Genomic DNA, 20,150 nt, shown 5'->3' with positions numbered 1-20,150 from the left:
AACCCCTTGAAGGTCGGCCGCCTCCCCGCCACCAGGGACTAGCCTCCCACTCTTCCTTTCACTTGGGACCTTCCTCTCCACATTCAGAATCCGCCACGTATTAAGTGCCGCTTCCAACCAATCAAGAAGAAGTTATCTCAGACTTTTGAGGGGCATCCGCTTTCACCAGTGATCTTCAAGTGTTCTCTAGCGCCTCGCTTTGAGGGGCGAGGCCAACCAGAACAATGGCCAATCTGCTCTAGGGAAAGGTATTCTGGGAACTGCGGAGCTCATCAATCAGGTAAGAAGGTTGCCGGGAGGAGCGTTTCTCATTGGTAACCGCGTCCGGAAGAGGGCCGGGCCTCGGGGTAAGGAAATACAATTTGATTGGCAGGCGTGCTGTTGACAACCAGGGAAAGCCCACCTTCTCCAACAGGACTAGCCTGGGAGCCCAGAGTGGCAGAGGCCGCAGCCAATCAAAGAGAAGATGCGGGGAAAGTTTGCTCAATGGGCGATGTCCGAGGGAGGCTGTCACTCAGGTGGCAGTGACTGAGGCCGGGCTAAGACGTGGCCTGAGGAACGGGGCTGGACGTCCTCACCGTCGGGGCGGCGGCTGGGGTCCCTAGCGAGTCCTCGCCCTGGTCCGGGGCTCCGAGCGGCGGGAGAGACGGGCGCCGGCGGCTGCACCTCCATGCCCGCGCGCGGGGCGGGCCGCTGATGGAGCGTGCCGCCCGCCCGGGGTCGCTGGCACGGGCGCTGCTGCTGCTGCTGCTGCTGCCGCCGCTGCACCTGGGGCTCGTGACGGGGACGGTGACCGCGCGGCGCGCTTCCGACCTCCCCGCATCGACAGTGGAGGCGGCGTTCGGCCTGGGGGCCGCGGCCGCTCCAACCTCGGCCGTGCGGGTGCAGGCGGCGGGCACCGTGACTGCAGCGGAGGTGACGGTGGAGGACGCCGAGGCGCTGCCGGCGGCCGCTGGGGAGCAGGAGCCGCGGGAGCCGGAACCGGACGACGAGGCCGATCTTCGGCCGTGCCGCAGGTGAGGGGCGCGGGCAGAGCACCCGGACCGCTGACCCCGGGAGTCTACTTGTTTATGCGCGTGCGCCGCGGAGGATCTGGTGGCCGCGGTCCCCCCTCGGCCACGGCCTCTCGCTGGCGGAGGACTGCTGCTGACCTGGGGGAGAGCGCGGGGCCGCGTTCCCAGCCCCTGGACCGGAGACTGGCCTCGCTCCGCTCCCCGGCGCCCGATTCTAGCTCCCAGGCGCAAGCAGCATCCTCGAAGGTACCTGGAGGGCGCTCAGAGAATGGAGGTAGAGGTGGGAAAGAAACGTCACTTTCCCTCTTGCCTTGCTTTCGAGCTTTACTAGTACCCTAAGGAACTTACAGACCCCATGTTTTTTCTTTTGTGAATTACCTTATGTCTGTGCTGGTGTGACAGCTGTTTGGGGAAAGGACTTCACAAAGAGATTTCAGCGTTTCCCTGTAAACATATCCCTGTAGTGCCCACGGACCAGGGTTGAGGTCAGTATTTCTGTAATTGAGTTCTGCGGAACACCTGCATCAGAAGCACCTGGGGATGCTGGTTAACTGTACAGTTTTCTAAGTCCGACTCCAGATTTACTGAATTAGACTTTCTCAGAGTAAGAACCTGGAATCTGCAAATTTAACACGCACTCCACACAATTCTTGAACACACTAAAGTTTAGGAGCTATGGCTGTGTTCTTGAATTTTGGTAGTTCTTTGATATTTATAGGGTTTACTATATAAACATTTAATATAGGGCTGTCTTGGTTGAGTTGCTTCATCTCCTTAAAAACGTTGCTTTAAGATACATGTTTTAAAGCACTTTTCAAAGTCTGGACACAAATGTAAGGCATTTTAATGGTAAAATATTTTGCAGATAGCTAATCTTAGCACACCCAGGGAGAAAGTGATTTAATAAATGGAATGATAACAGGAGCATTAGGGAAATTAATCCAGAATCTGGATTAGAAAGTATTGTAAATTTACAATGTGGTAATTAATAGGTTGTGACAAATTAGGTTTAAATTTTCAATTAAATATCAGAACCTTGATATTTTGCCTGGAGACTGCCATAACTAGGATACGTACAAAAATTCTAGAAGCGCCCCTTGAATGTTTATATGTAGATGTTTTTAAAGTGGCAAACGTCTGGCAAAATTTTCATGGGTTTTGCTAATGAGTTAGCTATCCACAAAGAGTGTTTTTGTTTCTCTTAAAGAAACTTCTGAAGCACTTGCTCAAAGTAAGTTACATGAAGTAGAGAAACATGTTTCATTTTTCTTAAAATACACATCCACTGCAGCAGGTATTTATTGGCACTTAAGAGGCCCCCAGGATGCCCTGGGGTTACAGAGGTTAGGCAGATAGCCCCTGCCCTCCAAGAGGAAGTGCAGTTCAGCAGTGAGGATTAAATAAGGGGACCCATAATGACTTTACAGGGCAGAAGCCATGCAGAATACGTGCCATCAGTGTCCCAGGGTTTTTGTAGTGTCCACTGGGTGGGGTACCCAGGTGAGGTAGAAGAGAAGATGAGAAAATGTTGTGGCAGAATGAGTTGTTTCCAGAAAAGTGAGTAGAACTGTGATGGGCAGAGGCTGGGCTTGAGGAGACGGCAAGAGGCACAAAAGCTGGGATGTGTGTTTAGGGAACATTATTTTGTTTGTGTGCATCTGTGTGTGTGTGTGTGTGTGTATGTGTGTGACCTGTGCGTATGAGAGAGATACAGACATACATACATGTGTGCTGGGCAGGGAGGGATAGACGATAAGGCTAGAAAAATAGGTTGGGGCACATTGTATATGTACAGCCATATGCTAGTAACATCGTCATCACTTGGGAACATGTTAGAAATCCAGAATCAGGCACCGCCCAGATCCACTGAAAGAGTATCTGCGTTTTAACAAGATCAGCATCAATTTACATACACACTACAGTTTGAGAAGTCTTGGTGTACAGTATCTCGAATGCCAGACCTGATTGAAGTTTGTGCTTAAGGAATATTTCTCCAGCAATGCTGTGTACTGAAAACTTGAGGAAGGGATACCAAACGGAGCGTGTTATAGCGGTGCCGATGAGACGTGTACTGTCCAGTGGATATAGAACAGAAGAGGTAGATTTGAAAGATGGGAAGCAGAATTCATTTGTTCCTGGCCAATGAATTGATTCCTCCTCCCTGGGTATCGCCGTCTGAAGATGGAGACAGGGTGGCTAAAAGGTGAGAGCACAGGTGGGAAAGTGGAAAGATTTAGGGGAGCAGGAGCAAAAGGTAAGGGGTTTGGTGTTGGACATGGTGACTTGGAGGTGCTGGCAGGACATCCAGAGGGAGAGATTAGGTAGGAAACAAGCGACTGCGGTTGGAGAGACGTCAGGGTAAATAGTTGAAACTGTGTGAAGAGGAGACTCATGATAAAAATCTCAGGAAATGGGCTTCCCTGGTGGCGCAGTGGTTGAGAGTCCGCCTGCCGATGCAGGGGACACGGGTTCGTGCCCCGGTGCGGGAGGATCCCACATGCCGCGGAGCGGCTGGGCCCGTGAGCCATGGCCGCTGAGCCTGCGCGTCCGGAGCCTGTGCTCCGCAACGGGAGAGGCGCCAGCAGTGAGAGGCCCGTGTACCGCAAAAAAAAAAAAAAAAAAAAAATCTCAGGAAATGCCTTATGTTTTAGAGAAGATGAGCCAGCAAAGGAGACAAAGATACAGCTGGCTAGGCTGGAGGCGTACGGTGAGGACTAAGAAGATGAGGGATTTGGGATGAGTACAATTATAGAAGGAGTTAAAGAGTCATCCTTTTGGAGAATTCCCTGGTGGTCCAGTGGTTAGGACTCTGCGCTTCCACTGCCCAGGGAACTAAGATCCTCCGAGCCACGCTCTGCAGCCAAAAAAAAAAGATTCATCCTTTTTGGCTCCACTTCCTTAGTCCCTCACTGTTAAACCTGATGGGACCTCTGCCTCTGATCTTCTTTATACATTCAGAGGGTGGGAGCCTATACAGACAGGTTGAAAAAGAAAGATGTAGAAGAGGAGGCGAAGGTAGTTGGCAGGCAAGAGGACCACTTCTTTCTCAGAAAGAAGAGTGAAAATAGAGGAATTTTGCCTGCCAGAGAGTAAGTGATCTTTGGCAAACAGAATTGGCTGGGAAGAGATAGGCCAGGGTTTAAGGGTCTGCCTGGTAACTTAAGATAGTGTGGAAAGTTTGAGAAATCTTGAGTAAGTAAGTTGGTAGAATCAACAAGAGATAAGTATGCAGTGTTTGTAAAACTTTTGTTTTTAAGTGCTCTTCAGAAAAAAGTAAAAAAAAGAGAGTATCCGTTCTATAATAATAGACCAATATCCTGTTTTTTTAAAGAAGGAAGATAAGGGGAACAAATTTGGATTAACCAAGCCTTTATTGCAAACAGCTGTGAAAAACCATGGTCCTTGCAAAACTTTTTAAAAGAGGGAGATGGGGAATGAAGGTCTTTGCTTTTGCATGTTGTCTTTTGATGCCAAGAAGCAGAATGAGACTCGCTAGTTCATTTTTTTTTCTCTTGATGGAATTTTCATTGGTTTCAGTCTAATGCTTACTCTGCATCTCAAACGTGAATGAGTGCATAAACTACTTTTTTCCCCTTTAAAAAGTAGCTAAAATAAACTTGTTTTTCTGGTAGCAGTCTTGTCAGTGCTTGTCCTGTTAAATATTACATTTAGTTGAAATTTAAATGAGATGGTCAGTGCAGAAAGTTGGGAAGAAAGTCAAAATCTCACCTCACTGTTTGGTTTTATGCATGCACGTTGGCATAAGTTATGAGTTACCAGTTTTCCGACTTCAGCACAAATAACAAGCTGCTAAGTGTCACTTGGGGTTCTTGTGATGGGATGAGCATCTTCATATTGACATCTGACAACCCCGGAAGTTGTAAAGCACTAGTTTTAACTATGACACTAATTTGTAAAGTATGTGTTCCTTTTGTCTCTGATTTCCCTCTAACAAAAGTATTACTAAATTTGACATTCGTCTGTGGTGCTTCTTTAATTTGTGCATCTGTAAACTGAAATTTTTGGATTTAATGAGTTGTAACCTGAAAATACTTTGCAAATGTAAGATGATTTAATTTTATTTATTTATTTATTTATTTTGGGGGGGTATGTGGGCCTCTCACTGCTGCGACCTCTCCCATTGCGCAGCACAGGCTCAGCAGCCATGGCTCACAGGCCCAGCCGCTCCGCGGCATGTGGGATCTTCCCGGACTGGGGCACGAACCCACGTCCCCCGCATCGGCAGGCTGACTCTCAACCACTGCGCCACCAGGGAAGCCCCTTTATTTATTTTTTATACAGCAGGTTGTTATTAGTTATCTATTTTATACATATTAGTGTATATATGTCAGTTCTTCCCACCACCCGCCCCCCTGCCACTTTCCCCCACTTGGTGTCCATATGTTTGTTCTTTACATCTGCGTCTCTATTTCTGCCCTGCAAACCGGTTCATCTGTACCATATTTCTAGATTCCACATATATGTGTTAATATATGATATTTGTTTTTCTCTTTCTGACTTACTTCACTCTGTATGACAGTCTCTAGGTCCATCCACGTCTCTACAAATGACCCAATTTCGTTCCTTTTTATGGCTGAGTAATATTCCATTGTATATATGTACCACATCTTCTTTATCCATTCGTCTGTCGATGGGCATAGAGCTTGCTTCCATGACCTGGCTGTTGTAAATAGTGATGCAGTGAATATTGCGGTGCATGTGTCTTTTTGAACTATGATTTTCTCAGGGTATATGCCCAGTAGTGAGATTGCTGGGTCATATGGTAATTCTATTTTTAGTTTTTTAAGGAACCTCCGTACTGTTCTCCATAGAATTCCCTTTTATTTCTTTCTCCTCTCTGTCCTTTCACAAATTGATCTGGTCTGAATCAATGGTACAGAAATCTGTGGTCTTCCTCAGATCTTCAGATTGATAATCAAGCCTTTTTTTTAAAACTAAAATGACTATTGAATAATAGAGTCTTAGGATACACTGTTGAAAGGGAACTCAGTTATCTGCTCACTTTTCTGACCCCAGACTTTTAAAGTTGACTACAAATCACACTGAAAAAAGAATTTGTCCATAAGTATCAAGGCAGGCTGTAAGCCAAAATAAACATGCTTTAGGTCAGTAATGGATTATCCTTCCTGTCTATAATTGTCTTTTTTAAAAAAAATTTTGGCTGTGTTGGGTCTCCATTGCTGTGCGTGGGCTTTTCTCTAGTTGCCGCGAGTGAGGTCTACTCTTCGTTGCGGTGCATGGGCTTCTCATTGCCGTGGCTTCTCTTGTTGCAGAGCACGGGCCCTAGGTGCATGGGCTTCAGTAGTTGTGGCTTGAGGGCTCTAGAGCGCAGGCTCAGTAGTTGTGGCACATGGGCTTAGCTGCTCCGTGGCATGTGGGCTCTTCCCAGACCAGGGATCGAACCCGTGTCCCCTGCATTGGCAGGCAGATTCTTAAGCACTGCGCCACCAAGGAAGCCCCTATAATTGTCTTTTTAGCTTAACTGACACCTGGACTCTGAATATGCTATGTGACAGGATTGATTGTATTCACACTCCTGGGCGCAGAAGGCGACCTGTCTTTATCAGCTGCTGTGAGCTGTGGCTTCCACATGTTCCTTCATTTCCTAAATACTGCCTGGAAACTCCATCTGCTTTTTTTCCTTTTTTCGTAAGAGAGGAGCTGCCTGTACATTTTTATTACAAAACGTTTTAAAATACAGAAAGGAGAGCTGGTCGGTTTCAGAACTAAATGTGAGAGGGGAGGTTAATGTTTAATTTTTTTCACCCTGCTCTGTCACTAACCATTTTATTTAAAAGGTTTCCTAGGATAAAGCAGAAAAAGTGCTTCGAAAAATGTTTTAATCTAACTGGAAAAGGATATCTGCCGCTCTCATGTGGTTTATAACATTGAAAACTTAGATTGTATTTCTTTAAGGTTTAGGTGATCTGTCAGAGTTACATAGTTAGTAATTTTTGGCACTATGTTTGGATTTGGGGCATGGCTAGTCTTGTGACAGGTTTAAATAAAGGAAGTTTGATTCGAAGATTTACTTTGTAGGTGAGGACTAAGAAGTAAAGTCCAATTAGTCTGTTTGTTTTTCAACAAGAATATATGCTTCCTTGAGTGACAGCATGTATTTTAGGAAGAGGATTCTTGATTACATCAAAAGCAGATTTAACCCCATCACATTTTTAACTTTGTGACTTTTTTTTCCCCACAACAGGAAATGTACAATTTTAAAATAAGCAGTTGTTACCGTAGAAACCATTTAATTGATACAGTGTTCTACTGTCACCTGCGTCTGTTTCATCTGGGAAATTTATACAGGCATTAAGACCCCTTCAAAGTTACTGTATGAAGGAATTCAGCATTTACTTATCAGGCTCAGAGAAACTTAATTGTAAATAGCCAGGTATTCTGGGTGACAGAAGTCGGAGCAAACAAAATTTTTTAAAAATTGGTTATTCATTGTGGCCTAAGGTCATTTCTACTCAGTTAAGGGCAAAATCAAAGCAGTAACAGGGTATGTGGCATCTTGATGAGACTTCTGGAAGGAATACAAGCTGCACATTATAGTAATACAGGAGTTGCCACTTATGCAGACATAGAGCTAACAGAACGATAGAGTTAAAAACCCTGAAATTTATGCTTCAGAATCCTGCCCAAAACCTCCTATTTTGGTGCCTTAGGCAAGTCGCATCTTTTCACATCTTTCTTAGCTTCTTTTTTGTTTTATGTGAATAGTAGTATCTGCCCTAGCAAGAATTATTCATTCAACCAACATTTATTGCATTTTATTAGGGGCTCTGCGCTGGTAGGTGCTGAGGGTAGATAAATGGGCCCCTGGGCTGTCCTTGAGTCCCAAGTCTGAGAGGGAGATACATGTGTTAAAGAATTAGCTGTACTAGAATGGATGAAAAGTGACATAAGAAGAGTTTGAGAGTGAAGAGAATGGAGACGTCAAGTGAGTGAATCCTTGAAAGTGAAGTGTCAAGGACAGCCTCAGCTGCAGGGATGACGTGAGCAAGGGCTCAGAGCAGTGGTTTCTGAGCCAGGGCTCCTAGACCCCTATGCGCCTGCCTACGCGGGATCCATGAGATTGTCCTTATTTTCCAAATAACCTAATGGAAATTGGACATTCACTGAGGAGAAGGCTAATTAAAAAGTCAAGTTTCTCAGTTTTGAACTGGAATAATACCCAACTTAATTAGTAATTTTAGCTACTTCTTTCCAGAAGTCTTGAATATTTTGATTGGTACTTAAATAGTTCCTCTAAAGATGGGGGGAATTCATTAGAAGTGATGTTTTGGGGGCACATGAAATCATTGAAGACATGCGACAAAAACCAAATTAACAAGGGAACTTTGTTCAAAAGGTTAGAAACCTAGGTTATGCCAGATTATGTGCCATACCAAGCAGTGTGGCCTTTATTCACTGGGCACAGGGAACTTCGGAGGTTTATCAGATCTCTATTATAGAAGCAAAACTGTTGGGAAAACAACACAAAAACTGTCGGAAAAGCAAGGGGGACAAGACCAGGGGCAGAAAGTCTTTTTCTTTTTTTTTAAATTAATTTATTTATTTATTATTTTTGGCTTCATTGGGTCTTCATTGCTGCATGCGGGCTTTCTCTAGTTGCGGCGAGCGGGGGCTACTCTTTGTTACGGCGTGCAGGCTTCTCATTGTGGTGGCTTCTCTTGTTGTGGAGCATGGGCTCTTCGTGCACAGGGTTCAGTAGTTGTGCACACGGGCTCAGTAGCTGTGGCTCACGGGCTCTAGAGCGCAGGCTCAGTAGTTGTGGCGCACGGGCTTAGTCGCTCTGCGGCATGTGGGATCTTCCTGGACCAGGGATCGAAACAGTGTCCCCTGCATTGGCAGGCGGATTCCCAACCACTGCGCCACCAGGGAAGCCCGGCAGAAAGTCTTTTGAAGATGTTCTAATGAGACATGTGAATCTGTTGTAGGACAAGGGCAGTGAGACAGAAGAAGAATGAAAAGATTTAAAGGAAGCTATAGAAATAGAACCCAGAGTACATGACTGTTGTCTAAATGTAGAGGGTGAGGGAGGAGGCGGATCTGATTTCTGATTTAGATGTTCAGTGATGAGATGGATGCAGAAAGCTGGGAGAGAGAAGGGAAGTTTTCTGAAGGTTTTGTGGTGATGCCCTGCTGAAAATGCAGAGCTAGTGTTCTTATATATACATAAGACATATGCATATTTTATTGTTGGATTTTTTCTTTGTTTTGAACATGAAAGTTAGAAGTTTACCGTTCTTCTCTGTATATACCTCTAGCACAAGTAACTACATATTCAGAAAAAATACAGCTTTTGTATTTGGTTATAAGTAGCTGTCAGATTACACATAGAGTAAGTGGGTGGGGGGCGCTTTGGATAAAGCTGGAACTCCTCGGCCTGCTTGTTAGAGATTGAGAGCTGTTGGGATGGCAAGTGAGGCGGGGGTGAGGACTGGGCCAGAATGGGAGGCAGCCAGTGTCCCAGCTGCCGCTGCAGGCATGACCCTGCTGAGGGGATGAACCTGGCCATCGGATGAGGTCATTGCAAACCTTTCTTGAGAGGAGCTTTGAAGAATGGGGTTATGGGTGAGAGAACGGTGCTTGCTGTTGAATCATCCAAGCAGATGCCTTTGTAAACCGAAGCAATGCGTTAAGTGAGAGAAGTTTCAGAAGGGTTTGCTGACAGAGTTGATCAATAGGCCGTCTTCATCCAGGTAGTGGATGATTTTTTGTACTCCTAGGCAATAGCCCTTTGAGATAAATCACTCTTTGCCAGACTGACCTTACCCTGAGACTCACCTCAGGTACTTGTTAAGCTGTCTGTCTCCCAGCCCTGTTCTGGGGAGGGGACCTGTGAACCTTTACTGGTTTTTAACAAGCACTCCAGATTATTTTGATAATCAGGCAAATTTGAGTTATGCTGAGCTGAGTGAAATAGTCGTGTTTTACCCATGAAAAAGCAACTCGAATGGAGCCGTGCACAGAACAAGAGCAGAGCCACGGGGCTGGGCACACAGGGCTGACTTCAAGGCTCTGATTCTTTCCACAGGAAATGCTGCTTCTGCAGTTCCTTTGATCTTTAAATAAGTTAAGAGTTTTTCATCTTGCTCATAGAAACCTCCAAATAGGGCGAGGGGATCGTGGGGAGATAAAGGGCCTTAGATTCTCCCTGTTTCTTGTTGGGGGGCGGTGGCAGGCTCATTATTCAGCTCTCACTGATGTTTGTTCTAAATGCCATATCTTATTGCCACCTCTGACTGTCCTGCATACACCCCGAGGACTTTGTTTTTCAGCAGTGTCTGTCTCCTGGATGCTTCTTTCAACCAACAGTATGTCAGAGCATCTCTCTCCAAGAATGTGATAAGGTGTAACAGTCTAAATCGTTACATATCTCCTTGGCCCAGTGGTGCTGCCCAGTTCCAGCCCCGGCAGAAGGGGAAACTCCCTTCCAGAGACGTGCCTGGGACAGAGCTCATAACTTATAGCAGAGGAGAATGAAGAATTTTTTTTTGATACCTGACAGGGTTTGTTATGGGAGTTCCTGTTATTCCCATTAAGAGAGGTGAAAAGAATTAAGGATGCGCCATTGAAATCAAAGAACCAGATTATACTAAATATCAATAGCAGTTAAGGGGGTGATGTACTTAATTGTGCCTGCCCGCATGTTTGTCTTTCTTTCAATTATTGCTAGAATTCACACATATTCTCTAAATATAGTAGTTCATCATCTGAAAATATCTTGTTTATTTTAAAAAACAGAACCTTTGACTCAGTTAAGCACACCTCACATTATAGGTTTTCAGTGATAGTTAGATATTAAATTCCAAATTACTTATTAAAATGTGTTTTATATTTACATAAGATATATGCATACTTTATTGTTGGGTTTTTCTTTGTTTTGAAAATGAAAGTTAACATTTTACCATTTTTCTCTGTATAAACCTCTAGCACAAATAACTACATATTCAGAAAAAGTGTAGCTTTTTCGTTGTTGTTGTTAACAGTGGAATGCCTAGCATGATTAAATGAACAACATTGGTTCTGAATTTTTAAAAAATAGCATCTGAAGTGTTCCAATGGTCTCCTTAATTCTTCATGGGTTACACTTTGCGTATACTAAGTTTTGTCTCAATTAGAGGGTTTTTCATTCTACCATTTATTTATGGTTAATGATTATTGAACAGAAAAATTGGATCTTTCTGCAGTAGGACTAGGAAAGAGTTGACTTGGCTCCGAACCCTTCATCTCTAACTGAATTAGAGTCTATTGCTTTTATTTGTAAATTGGCACATCTAAGGTATGAGGTTTTTCTTTGGAAATTTTATTGAAGTATAGTTGATATACAATGCTATATTAATTTCTTCTGTATAGCAAAATGACTCAGATGTGTGTGTGTACATATATTTATATATATATGTACACACACACGTATATATTCTTTTCATATTCTTTTCCATTCTGGTTTGTCAGGTATGAATTTTTTTATACCCTTCATCATAACAATTTTTTGGCTCATATTCTCCTCCTCATCCAACTCCCAGTAGATCTCTTTAGAATGCAGGGTAATACATGGGGAAAGGAGTTGAGTTGTTACTTTTCTTTTGGTGTGTTATTGAAAATTACTAGTTTGTAGTGTGGCAAAAAATCTTTATTTTCACAGTTTAGACTGAGTTACCATTCGAAAAATTCAAAGTGAGAATTAGTGTATAGTTGGGGAACTAAATTAACACTTTTATTCACTTGATAAGTTTATTCATTTGCTAAACAATGAAGTTCTTTGAAAGGTTTCAAATGAGTGTACCTGAACTGGTTTGTCTTAATCGACTTGTAGCTTTACTTTGAATTTGTATGTATTGTATATGGAGTAGGATAGATAAAAGTTACATTTTATAACCTGAACCAGGAACATAACTATATGTGCTTGGAATTTGCATGGTCTTTCAGAAGCAGACAGATATACCTAACAAGTTCCTAGAACAATTATTCAAGAAACCCTTTCATTCCACAAATAGTTATTGAGAGCTTGTCATGTATCTGGGGTATATATTCCAGGATGCAAAGGAACAGTAGCTGCAAAGTCCCTGAGGAAAAATCATGCATGATGTGTTTGAGGAATTGGGGGTATCAGTCTGGGGATATTGATTTTGGATATGTGCACTTTGAGAAGCCTGTAGGACAATCTGAATCTGGCAGGCAGTGGGAGTTCCCTGGTGGCGCAGTGGTTAAAAATCTGCCTATCAATGCAAGGGACATGGGTTCGAGCCCTGGTCCGTGAAGATCCCACATGCCGTGGAGCAGCTAAGCCCATGCGCCACAGCTACTGAGCCCACGTGCCACAGCTACTGAAGCCTGTGCACCTAGAGCCCGTGCTCCACAACAAGGGAAGCCACCGCAGTGAGAAGCCTGCACACCGCAATGAGAAGCCCGCGCACCGCAACGAAGAGTAGCCCCCGCTCGCCGCAAATAGAGCAAGCCCGCGTGCAGCAACGAAGACCCAACACAGCCAAAAATAAATAAATAAAAATAAATAAATTTATTAGAAAAAAAATCTGGCAGGCAGTTACATATATGTATGCCCAGAGTTCAGGGAAGGGGCCTGGAACCAGAGATACACATTTGGAAGTTGGCAGTATATAGATGATATTTTCATCTATGAGACCACCAAAGAAAAGTACGTGTAGGTAGAGAATATTTTCAGAGACAGGAGAGATGAGGAGGAGCCAGGAAATGAAACTGAGACAAGGAAGCATAGAACTAAGAAAAAATAATCAGGAGAAGATGGTGCCCTGGAAGCCGCGTGAAGAGTGGCTGATAGAGGATAAACAACAAGGTCCTCCTGTAGAGCACAGGGAACTATATTCAATATCCTGTAATAAACCATATTGGAAAAGAATATGAAAGAGAACATACACACATACACACGTATGTATAACTGAATCACTTTGGTGTACGCCAGAGACTAACACAACACTGTAAATCAACTGTACTTAAAAAGAAAACAAAACTTAAGTGAAAAAACATCAATAAAAGAGGAAAAAAAAGAGAGTAGTTGAAGGAGAGCAGGAGAAGCAGCTGATCACATGCCGCTGGATGGTCAGGTGAATGGGATTTGTCAGTGTGAAGGTCCATGGTGAGTACCACAGGGGCCTGTCCATGAAGGAGTAGGGGGGAAAACTTGACTAGAAACAGTTCAGCACAGAAAGGGGGAGAGGATTTGGAGCCACAGACTACGTAACAGCTCTTTAAGGAGTTTTGATCCAAAGCGGGGCGAGAAATGGATTGGAAGCTGGAGCGGGGAGAATGGATCATTATATGTAATCTGGTTTGGTTTTTAAGTTGGGGGATATAATGGCAGGTTTGAAGGCTGGGAGGAATGCTGTGGTGGAGGGGGAATAACTGACGGGAGAGCCAGAGGAGAGGTTTTTGAGGAGTGAGTCCCTGTGTATGCACAGGGAGATACCCATTGCCTGAGGGGCGTGCTGGTAGTGGATGGAGTCGTGGACAATTCGCCTGCAGTAAGAGGAGGGGAGGTAGATTTCATGGGTCCAGGTGCTGATACATGGAGCGATGGGATGGTGGGATCTCTTTTGATTATTTCTGTTTTCCTTAGTAAACACCTATCTAGGAAGCATAGTCCCTGAGATGCGCGAGCTTGGAAGAGCTAGGGTAGGAAGTTGGAGGGCAAAGGCGAAATGAAATACTTAACCTAGGACAGTGGGAGAGTGGATAGACTAGGGAAACGTGTTATGATTGTGGAGCATCATTCGAGCCCTTTTGATGTTGACGGTCATGAGTAGAGTGACACCAGTCAGCATGGTTGTATTTTTCTTCAACCGCACAGATGCAGGATTGAGCGAAGGCAGAAAGTTTCATTGAACCAGGGCTGGAGTTCTGCTAGTTCAGTGTGAGATGTAAGAGAGCGAGCTGGTAGGGAGTTGAGGACGTGAGCAAGAAAGTGCTTAAAATGAAGGACTATGGGAACTTCCCTGGTGGTCTAGCGGTTAATACTCCAGGTTTCCACTGCAGGGGGCACGAGTTCGATCCCTGGTCGGGGAACTAAGATCCCATGCGTGCTGCACGGTGCAGCCAAAAAGTAAAAAAAAAAAAAAAAAAAAGAAGGACTATGGAATTTAAACTGGATAAGAAAGAAGTGAAGGCATAATGGTAGTCAAGTTCAGGGGAACAGTGGTAAGATCAGTGGCTGATAGGCTTCTGGTGGGGTCAGAGGTTTTTTGGAGTCAAGGAAGAAGAGGAGGTGGGCTGGAAAAGAGGGGTTGGTGATGGGGTTGGAATGCTTGAAATTTCAGCGGGACGGGGAAGTTGTGATTGGTGATGACGAGGGCTTAGGGACCGAGGCGAGGTAGACAGATGATGAAAACCCACAGAACACGTTAATAGTGACAGTGAACCAGGAGCCAGAATCCTCAAGGGATGGGGCTCGTGACCCAAGTGTCAGTCGACAATTATTAGGAGGAGTAATGGATGGAATGACCTGAACCCGAGGATATTTAGAGAGGAGAGAAAGAAAATAGTTCAGAAATGGTAGCGAGGCGCCAGGAGTATGCCTGCGCCATCACTGGGCCTGGTAAGGGTTATGGAGAAGAAAATTCTGGCAGCTTCTGAAGCAGTGCCCTCAGGGAGAGCCAGGTTTCTGTCAGAGCAGGGAGGTAAGTGAACATCCAGGGGACGCTGTTTCAGGGCGAAGGCTTTAGGTGGTGGGGAAATGGAAGAGGACAGGGCAGGGCGTGTCAAATTCCATGTGGGGGTTAGAGTGTGGGAAGGAGGGGTGACCTCGGAGTCTGGGGCTTTTCATAAGTGGAACAAACCCATAAAGGGCGTAGTGCAGTTGTCTTGGAGGGCTCAAGACAGAGAGTGGTGGAAAGGTTACAAGTGTGGTGAGGAGGTGCTCCCCCGACCCTTACAGATAGAGGCCTGGAGAGAGGCTGGTTCCTTCTGACTGTATGTCTTCAATATCTTTTTTTTTTTTTTTTCCCGGTACGCGGGCCTCTCACTGTTGTGGCCTCTCCCGTTGCGGAGCACAGGCTCCGGACGCGCAGGCTCAGCAGCCATGGCTCACAGGCCCAGCCGCTCCGCAGCATGTGGGATCTTCCTGCACCGGGGCACAAACCCGTGTCCCCTGCATCGGCAGGAGGACTCTCAACCACTGCGCCACCAGGGAAGCCCCTCTTCGATATCTTTTTAACTCTGTCCTATTAATTTTTAAATTTACAGATCCTTAGTGATTATCAGCACTTTAGATGGCCGAATTGCTGCCTTGGACCCTGAGAACCATGGTAAAAAGCAGTGGGATTTGGACGTGGGATCCGGTTCCTTGGTGTCATCCAGCCTTAGCAAACCGGAGGTAAGAACTTTCTGTTATATGTTGACTGGGAAACTTAGTTAAAATCATCAATTGCTGCTATTAATAGTAGGTATTTGCTTAGAGAGCTGTGGCTCAGGGTCCGATTGCCTAAGTGTAGGGCATGTCTGTCTCTGACAAGCTATGTCCCCTTGGGGCATTTACTTATTTCCCTCCTGTAAAATGAGGTGGGTAATGCCACCTACTTCTTAGGATTGTTTTGGGCATGGAATGAGTTAATTATATAAATGAGTAATTGAGGATACTCTTTGCTATATCAGTAAATCTCATTATCTGAGCTGTAACATGATCATAATTTCTTCTTCCTATTATCATCCTCCTCCTCATCATCATGACAGGGTCCCTAGACATAATAAAACAAATATAAATAACTGTGTTTTAATAGTTAGGAATGCATGCTGCAAAATCCCATAAATTATTCACTACATTTTCCCTCAGTTGTACATCCTAACTGTAAACATAATTCATCTGAAGTTTCATTGGAGTGTAATTTTAGACAAAATGGATTATTTGCAAAAAAAAGAGACCTTGCTTCCAAAACTACTCTGGCATATGACTCCAAAACTTGGTGTAGGTGACTTAGCCCCTCAGAGCTTTAGTGTCACCATCAGTAAAGTAAGGACACTGCCCACCTTGACGAGGGGCAGGTTGGGGGCTGTTTTTTTTCTTAATTAATTATTTATTTTTGGCTGCGTTGGGTCTTCGTTGCTGCGCACAGGCTTTCTCTAGTTGCAGCGAGCGGGGACCACTCTTCGCTGCGGTGCACAGGCTTCTCATTGCAGTGGCCTCTCTTTGTTGTGGAGCACGGGCTCTAGGCACACGGGCTCTAGAGCGCAGGCTCAGTACTTGTGGCGCACGGGCTTCTCAGCTCTGCGGCCTGTGGGATCTTCCTGGACCAGGGCTCGAACCCGTGTCCCCTACATTGGCAGGCGGATTCTTAACCACTGCGCCACGAGGGGAGCCCGGGGCTGTGTTTAAATGAGGGAAGTCTAGACTCCCCTCATTTAAACACAGCCCCCAACCTGACCTTTTGTCTAGACTCTAATAGATTAAATCTCTCTCCTTTTCTGGAGCTTTGCCCTCTTGTTTAAATCATTTAAAATAAGTCCCTCTTTTGAGTTACGACTGCTGACGTGGAAGCAGTCACCTGTTTTCCAGAATACCCTCAGCCTTCTACCTTGTCCCTATGGGATACTCCCTAGGGTACTCTTTTTTTTCCCTTTCATCATCAATCTTTCCCTTTCAAAAAGCTTCTTAGCTGGTATCAAGTTTGGAAAAGACAAAACCTAACATGAGGGGCTTGAGAATGACCTGATTAGTGGTGATGGAATTTTCTGATGGGAAAACTGCTCCCAGTGACCCAGCTGCTCTCTAGAAAATCCAGCCTGGATTCCTTTCTGGGGCACCCGGGCAGGTGCTTAGGGCGATGGCACTGCCTAGCCTCCACACTCGCTGTGTGCTACGCCTTGACTAGACTTTCAGAGTGCCTGTTGCTTACCGGACAGTATACCGGAAACATCTGTTGAGAATCGTGAACTTGTGAATTATTAATATAAATAACACTTTGATTGTAAATTGCCTTAAAAAGTTTGAATTGGATGTCATAGTCAAATGAATTACTACTCAGACCTGAATATTCATTTATTTGTGTCCTCCTGAGATTATGCTTGGGTATGCACATTTTGCTTTATTTTCAAACTAGACCTGAAAGGTGGTGAGCAAAATCAGAAGATTGTAAGCTGTTTACATCTGAGGTAATATTATAGTGTGTTGTAGTGGTGCAAAGCATGTGTGTTTCTATAAACTAAAATATGCACACTCACAAGAACATAAATTGCATGATATGACAAATAGTCGTAATAACCTGAGTGCCATTGAGCGTGTTTAAATTATAAGCAGCTAGTCGAGCTTGAAGATTTTCTTACAATGGCAATTATATTAGCTGTTATTTAAACTACAGTTGAATATTCTCACCATCCCCAGTCCTTACCATTTTCTGTGGTTTGTTAGGGCTCTCTTGTTTTAAGTATCCTTCACCCCCAACCCTTGATCCTTTGGGTAGAATGCTTTGAAATGTTGAATTGCAAGCATATTTTAAAAGTTTGTGTCACCTTTACACAATAAATGAAAAGCTCACTGACCCCTTTCCATTTCAGGAAAAGAATTCTGAGACCTCTTTGCATTATCTAGGTTTTAATTTCCTACTTTACACACAAAATAATTTACTAGATCACTACTGCCCTAAGTTCTTGGGACCATTTCTTGAGACTGTGTGTTTACTGTGTAGATATGCTGATGACAGCATTGTTCCCAGAGCTGTAATATACACACAATGTTCTTTACACACAGTGTAATCGGCACAGCCATCCTCCTGAGGTTGATATGCTGGTGTCATTTTACATAAGAGGAATACAAAGCTCAGAGAAGTTATTTGCTTGAAGTCACAGACCGACTAGATGGTAGAGCTGGGATTAAACCAGGCTTGCCTGACTGTACTCCACTCCACCTGCTCTGGAGCTCTTTCTACATCTTGTATGTTCCTCCCCTTTACAACTCAGGCTGTTCATCCAGTACAGTGGATCTCAAACTTTATGGTTTCAGGACCCTTTACATTCTTAAAAATTACGAAGAGATCCAAAGAGCTTTCTTCCCCATGGGTTATATCTATCTAAACTTAAGCCATATTAAAAATTAAGGGGCTTCCCTGGTGGCGCAGTGGTTGGGGGTCCGCCTGCCGATGCAGGGGACGCGGTTTCGTGCCCCGGTCTGGGAGGATCCCACATGCCGCGGAGCGGCAGGGCCCGTGAGCCATGGCCACAGAGCCTGTGCGTGCGGAGCCTGTGCTCCACAGTGGGAGAGGCCACAACAGTGAGAGGCCCGCGTACCACAAAAAAAAAAAAAAAAAAAAAAAAAAATTAAAACATATTTAAAAAACACTTATTATTAGATTATTTTTAAAAATGAACCCCGTTGCACTGCACGTAGCATAAATAATATATTTTATGAAGAATAAGTGGGGACTTCCTTGGCGGTCCAGTGGTTAAGAATTCGCCTTCCAGTGCAGGGAGTGTGGGTTCGATCTCTGGTCAGGGAGCTAAGATCCCACATGCCTTGGGGCCAAAAAACCAGAACAGAAGCAATATTGTAACAAATTCAATGAAGACTTTAAAAATGGTCCACATCAAAAAATCTTTAGAAAAAAAGAAAGAAAAAGTGTATTTCCCCAAAAAATAATTTAATGAGAAAAGTGGCATCGTTTTATATTTTTGCAAATCTCTTTAGTTTCCAGTTTAATAGAAGACAACTTGATTTTCCTATATGCTTCTGCATTTGATATGTTGCATTGTTTTGGTTGAACTGTATGAAGAATAAAATCCATATGTAGGTGGAGAAAGGGAGTATTTTAGTAGCCTTTTCAGTTGATTGTGATCATTCTTTTTTGGTTCTACACGAGAACAAGTGGAAGTTCCTGAAAGGTTAGTTGCACCGCAGAATCTGAAACCATATCAATGAATTGTTGTACTCTGTACCAGTAACATCCATTGGTCTGTCTTGCCTTTTACTCGTGCATGATTTTCTAACATCATTTGGAAAATATTGATTCATTGAGTTATACAGATCTTCCAGATGTTGACATATTTCCTTATAGAATACTTTGTAAACTCAAATTTTTTACTGTCACCACTGATCTCATCAGAAAAGTCTTCCAGTACTGGGAAGCTGTCAAGCTCACATGGGTAGATACAGCTATTCCAAAATTCTAATTTTCGCTTGAAAACTTGGATTTTATCATTAACACAGTCAGTTGTTTTCCTTGAAGTGAGAGTTTCACTTTATTTTTGAGAAAACATCTGCCAAATACCCAAGTCTCATCACTGTAGCTTTTCTCTCAATTTTGCAAGTAAAAATGGAGCTTTGTGAGCAATGCCATCAGTTTCAGCTCAAAACTCAGTCACACAAGTGCTTTTCCTCAAAACATGCTTCAGTTTGTGGCAGAAGTCCTTAATGCACACCTCCTGGTGAGTCGGGCAGAATAGTAAAAATATACGTACTCAGGTCACAGTTTAATGAAATTAATTTTTATTGTTTCATCAGAACATTCTCGAGTGAAACTGTTTTCTTCTTTTTTTTGCTGCGAGTGTGTGACAGTGAAGATGCCAGGACTATGAGTTTGGTACCTTATTCATGCTTTAGTTACCGTTGCTTTTATACCATCAATGCAAATAGCACCCCAGGGAAAGGCAAATAGCACCTTCTTATGAAAACCATTTGACCCTCTGCACCTCAAACAGAATCCACAGACCACATTTTGAGAACGACTAATCTAGTATATAATAGAAATATCACCATTATGAGAGTATTCGTAAGGTTATAAACATTAACAAGGAGAGAGCTTGGGTCACCTGTTATTCAGCAAGGTGTGTATCACTCAGTATCTAGAAGTTATGTTCAGAAGCTGGACAAAACACCACCAAAGAGGAACAAAAACTGCTGTTTGAAATGCCCCGGATTGGATGCAGTACCCTTCTAAATGCATCTGATGGACAATTTTATGACGGTCCCTAACTTTTTGGGAGAAATAGTTAATTTTCTCTGTCTGAAGCTCAGCGTTTGCTAGGACAGGTAGTGTGCTGAGGAGAGCTGGGTACAGCAGGCAGGAACTGGTGGGGAGATGGAGCAGGAACCACCCAGGTGACAATGGGAGGCTCCGTTTGGAGACTCCTCTATTAGAATGTCAG

The 20,150-nt window shown here is 44.0% G+C and overlaps 1 protein-coding gene across 2 annotated transcripts in view; it reads left to right on the top strand.

Annotated features, from left to right (window-relative positions):
- The first annotated feature begins 471 nt into the window (after positions 1–471).
- Positions 472–20,150, top strand: part of EIF2AK3 (eukaryotic translation initiation factor 2 alpha kinase 3) — a 63,234-nt gene continuing 43,555 nt past the window's right edge. The window contains exons 1-2 of one of the 2 annotated variants that reach the window (XM_082642180.1): positions 472–1,016; positions 15,264–15,393. In XM_082642180.1, coding sequence (XP_082498306.1) covers positions 697–1,016; positions 15,264–15,393 — 450 coding nt within the window. In that variant the 5' untranslated portion in view covers positions 472–696. The remainder of the gene's footprint in view (positions 1,017–15,263; positions 15,394–20,150) is intronic. The other variant, XM_082642179.1, reaches the window with a different exon arrangement.

The sequence above is a fragment of the Mesoplodon mirus genome, assembly GCF_964341445.2.
Source record: "Mesoplodon mirus genome assembly, chromosome: 14".
In the NCBI taxonomy this organism is placed as follows: Eukaryota; Metazoa; Chordata; class Mammalia; order Artiodactyla; family Ziphiidae; genus Mesoplodon; species Mesoplodon mirus.
The sequence above is the reverse complement of the archived record's forward strand: the minus strand, read 5'-3'. Positions and strand labels throughout refer to the sequence as shown.